Here is a 4,621-nt window from a genome sequence, read left to right as displayed (position 1 = left end):
CTAAAGAGGCACAAAAACTGTATAAACACCAATGTGAGTTTATTTATCATTAAAATTATATTCTTTAAGAACAAAGCACCCAAATTTATTTAATTCAAGACATATATCATTCCTAAATTGAGTTGAAGTACTTTTTATGGTGTAAAATTGTGTGTGACATTAACTACAGATAAAAAAAAAAGAAAAACTGTTTATTTATTATTTGAAATTAGCCGAGATAATAAAAATATTTATGGTTAATTTAAATATACATTGAATGAAAAATTTTGTTACAATAAATGTTTTCATTTTAAGTAATATTATAAATCAAATGATGGTAATAATAATAATTAATCGCCACATTTTTTTAATTAATAATTGTGTTGTCATTTATAATGGTCTGATAATTTATAAATGATTAACTATACAGTATATGCTATATATAGTTGAAATTTAAACTTGAAATATAATGAAAATATAGTAGCAAAACAATACTTTATGATTACAGCAATAAAATGTAAGTAAATAACTTTGCTATAAAAAACACGCAGGCGCTGAATTTGTTTATAAACATAATGATATTTAAATTAACAAAATTTTAAACTCATTTACGAGTATACATTAATGTTTATTTAATAGGTATCATTTGAGTGCGGTTTAAATATTAAATAAATAAAAATTAAAAAAGTATTTAAGATAAACGAAGTTATATTTAGAGTACGTTAATAGGGTGACGGTTTAAATTCATTTAAAACTGATTTCATCTTGTTCTGACTGTCTCAGATTCACGTCTGGTTTGTTTTTATATTAGATGTCAACGGCAAAAGACAAATCTCAATTGTCATGTGTCCAAGTCTCTCTTTGAATCGATCGACCTGTGTTTATGTGCTGTATTTAAACGATGACGAAGAATATTATGAAAAACAGTTAGTTTTTAATATATATTTACTGGCATATACCCTATATGTATTCTACTGTGTATTGCACTGCTTTATTGTGGAATTCTAGGAATACAGGGTGACAATTATCGTCGCCCATGAGATCCTTTTCCTCACCTTGACCTCGAAATCAGAACGAAATCTTCTTAAATTCGGAAGCTTGTCAATCCGAGTTATGTTTGAATATTTTTGCAGGTTAGATGGGTGCAGGTTCTGAAGGGTCCTGCTCCCAGGGCGGAGTCGCTGGGGCTGCCTTCTCTGCTGCTCTGCAGTTTCTCGCAGCGTCTCAGTGTCTCCTGCAGGAGCCCTGGCCACGTCAAGCGACTGTTAAAAGTTTGTATAGCTTCATAACCTGCTTTATTCCGGAAATAATTTGCTCCAATCGCATGATTAAAAATGCCACTTGGTTTGGAAACAAAATCTATTTAAAACACATATTGTTGAAATCATTTTGTTTAAAGTTGATGGAATGATATAGCCATATAGCTTAGATAGATACGAAAGTCTTATAAAGTTGGGGTTTACTGGTATTTTTCCGACGCGTACGTGTGTGATTACTACATATGCCTCAATGTAGGAAATAGTGAGTAAATGTGGGTAGTGGTAGTCTAGCGGTGAAGGATTGCGGTTTCTGATCGTAGATTGTGGGATCGATTCCCGGGAAACAATGTTACGTAATTCACACTGTGCGTTAATTATATATGATTGCCACAACCTGTGGTATGCGTAACATTTTTTTTTGTAATTTTATTTTGTTTTCACATAAATGTTGGATATATCTAAATGATCTTTACAGTTAGTGAAGAATATCCGAAAAGCGAAATATATTTATATAATCTGTACGAATAATTTTTTTATGATAAACTTTTTAACGAAATATTTTTAATTTAATCATCTTGTTGCACAAAAAGGCAGTGAAGGAACGAGACTTGCGATCGTAGGTTCAGAGTTTAATTCCAGGGATGCAATCATGGACAATCCTATATAATTCTTTAGGGTTGCCACTGCTTACAAACAAGTTTCCAGATGATAGGCAGCAGCGTCCTTTACGTAACATAATATCACACTGTGATCACCAACACGCTTACCAAACGTGGCAATGTTGATATATCGTCTCATACATATCATTGGAGAGGAACTATACCTAGCAGTGGTCTGAAACCAAGACACCTACGTAATTGCGTCACCAATTCCAGATGCATCAAGTTATGACTATATAGTAGTGGGAGGTGGAACAGCTGGTGCTGTGGTGGCTGCGCGACTGTCGCAGCTGAACCATGTCACCGTGCTGCTGATAGAAGCCGGCGGGGATCCTCCACAGGAGAGCATCGCAAGTATTTTGATAAATTTTTGCTATGGTATTAATTGCTTTGTGGTTTTAAACTCACTCCCAAATTGTTGACACTGTAGGAGAATAGATAGCAATTGTCTGGTCACGCAGGCTGAAATTTAAAGGTACCTACATGACTGATTGTTCTCTAGAAGGTCTGAAAGAGCCATTTGGCAGTGGAACCAAAGATAGATCCAACTCAGTGGTTAAAAACAGCTTGTACTGTGTGCTCTTGTGTGGTCTCTTAGCTTCTTTAGTGGCGGAACTAGAGGTACCTTTAGACTACTAGTCTATAGTAGTCTTTAGAATGATATTATAAAAGATTGTCTGTTCGTAGTTGTATAGATGTTGTATCACAATTATTTTCAGATACCCGGCACGCGCAACCAGTTGAAAAGAAGCCGATATGACTGGAATTTTACGACAGTGAATGATCATTTCTCAAGCCAAGCACTGCGAGACGGCAGCCAGCGCCAGCCGCGGGGAAAGATGCTGGGCGGCAGCGGATCACTCAACGACATGGTTTACGCGAGGGGATTCCCCGTAGATTACGACGAATGGGAGAGCATCGCGGGTGGAGAGTGGAACTGGGACAAAGTGTTACCTTATTTCAAGAAGACGGAACGTTTGACGGATGAAAGGATAATAAACGATCCAGAGTTGACGAAATATCACGGTGCCAACGGCGAGATAGAAGTCACAGGCACCAACGAATCGACCATCACGACGGATAGATTTCTCGAGGCGTTCAAAGAGTTGGGCTTCAAACATGTTCAAGATATGACGAACCCAGAAACTATTGGCGTTGGACGATTCTCACACACTATAAACAACGGCAAGCGACATAGTTCTTTAACAGCTCTACTTAATAAAGAAGTACAAAGAAGTAACCTATTTGTTTTGAAAGAGGCACAAGTAACGAAAGTTCTGTTTGAAAATAATACAGCCATTGGTGTTGTAGTCGCTTTAGATGGAGACCAGGACAACCTTTACCAATATTACGCAAAGCGTGAAGTCATTTTGTCATCGGGAACATTTAATACTCCTAAATTGCTTATACTCTCTGGGATAGGACCTAAGGAGCATTTACAAGAGTTGGGTATAGATGTAGTGCTGGATTTGCCCGTGGGAGAAAACCTGCACGACCATGTGATGGTGCTAACTTACCTTGCTGCAGACAACGGAACTTGTCCCCCCGATGACCAGAATAAGCATTTGGACGCGATCAGGTATTTGTACGACCGCAGCGGAGCTTTATCGAGGACTACAGACTTTGGAGTTTACATTTCGCTGGACGGGTCCTCCAAGGTTCCAGATTTTGCCATTTATCCCACTTGTATGGCTATCAGGAGTGGGTTTTATGATGGTTGCACTAACGTATTAAACTTCAATGAAAACATTTGTGAGAAACTGGTCGCAGAAAATGAAGATAATGAGCTTCTTTCTCTGGCTATCGTGCATCTGAAGCCGAAATCGAGAGGCGCGGTTCGTTTAATGTCTACGGATTCTTCGGAAGACCCTTTGATCCTGTCGGGGACGTTCAGCGACTTAGACGATTTAGAAGGTTTCCCTCAGACGATGGAAATAGCCCACCAGATTAAAGAAACAACGTATTTTAAAAGTAAAAATGCTCGAATAGTGGATTTGGAGATCGAGGAGTGTATAGGTCTTGTGGGTAGTGATAAAAATAAATGTGTTGCCAAGACTTCGGCTATGTCGGCGTGGCATTCGGTTGGTACCGCTGCCATGGGATCGGTGGTTGACGGTCAGCTTCGCGTGATGGGATTAGATGGGTTGAGGGTGGTGGACGCGAGCGTCATTCCGAAGATAATACGCGGTAACTCCAATGCACCCGTTGTCATGATAGCCGAACGCGCTGTCGATTTTATAAAAGAAACACTGACACATACTTGACAAAATGCATACAGATATTCCAGGGATAATCTCTACACACGTACTTCTGTACTGTATACATATATCAGTATTATTATTTTTAATGGTATATATTCATCTTATTCCGGTTGTAATGCATTTTAATTCCAAGTATTTGAATAAACGATCACTTGTTTTACTTTCGTTTTTGCTTATTTTTAAGTTGAAGTTGCCTTTTGTCCGATGTTTTACTAAATAAACTATCATTACGTGTCGTAAAACTGAGGATAAATACCAAGTTAACTAGAACACTGCTTATTTTATAAATGTAATGGTATGTTTTATATTCTGTGGCGATTGGGGCTAGTTTATAAATAATTGAGTTGTAATTATAATTTAATTTTAAAAATCACATCAGTTTAAATATGAAAAGAGAAAATAATGTTAATTTCTTTTATAAACTAAAATTTTTTAGAAAAAAATTTACATATTAAAAAAAGTT

At 37.0% G+C, this 4,621-nt stretch overlaps 1 protein-coding gene across 1 annotated transcript; it reads left to right on the top strand.

Moving 5' to 3' along the window:
* The first annotated feature begins 1,117 nt into the window (after positions 1-1,117).
* Positions 1,118-4,298, top strand: LOC137932370 (ecdysone oxidase-like). The gene is made up of 3 exons (XM_068775974.1): positions 1,118-1,250; positions 2,114-2,247; positions 2,617-4,298. The coding sequence occupies exons 1-3, from the start codon at positions 1,118-1,120 to the stop codon at positions 4,159-4,161; spliced, it is 1,812 nt and encodes a 603-aa protein (XP_068632075.1). The 3' UTR covers positions 4,162-4,298.
* Positions 4,299-4,621: the final 323 nt, after the last annotated feature.

This window comes from Battus philenor, unplaced genomic scaffold, assembly GCF_028537555.1.
Source record: "Battus philenor isolate CCGP_79_NKW_IND1 unplaced genomic scaffold, ilBatPhil1.0.hap1 SCAF_9, whole genome shotgun sequence".
NCBI classification, from domain to species: Eukaryota; Metazoa; Arthropoda; class Insecta; order Lepidoptera; family Papilionidae; genus Battus; species Battus philenor.
This window is presented reverse-complemented; position numbering and strand designations above follow the sequence as displayed.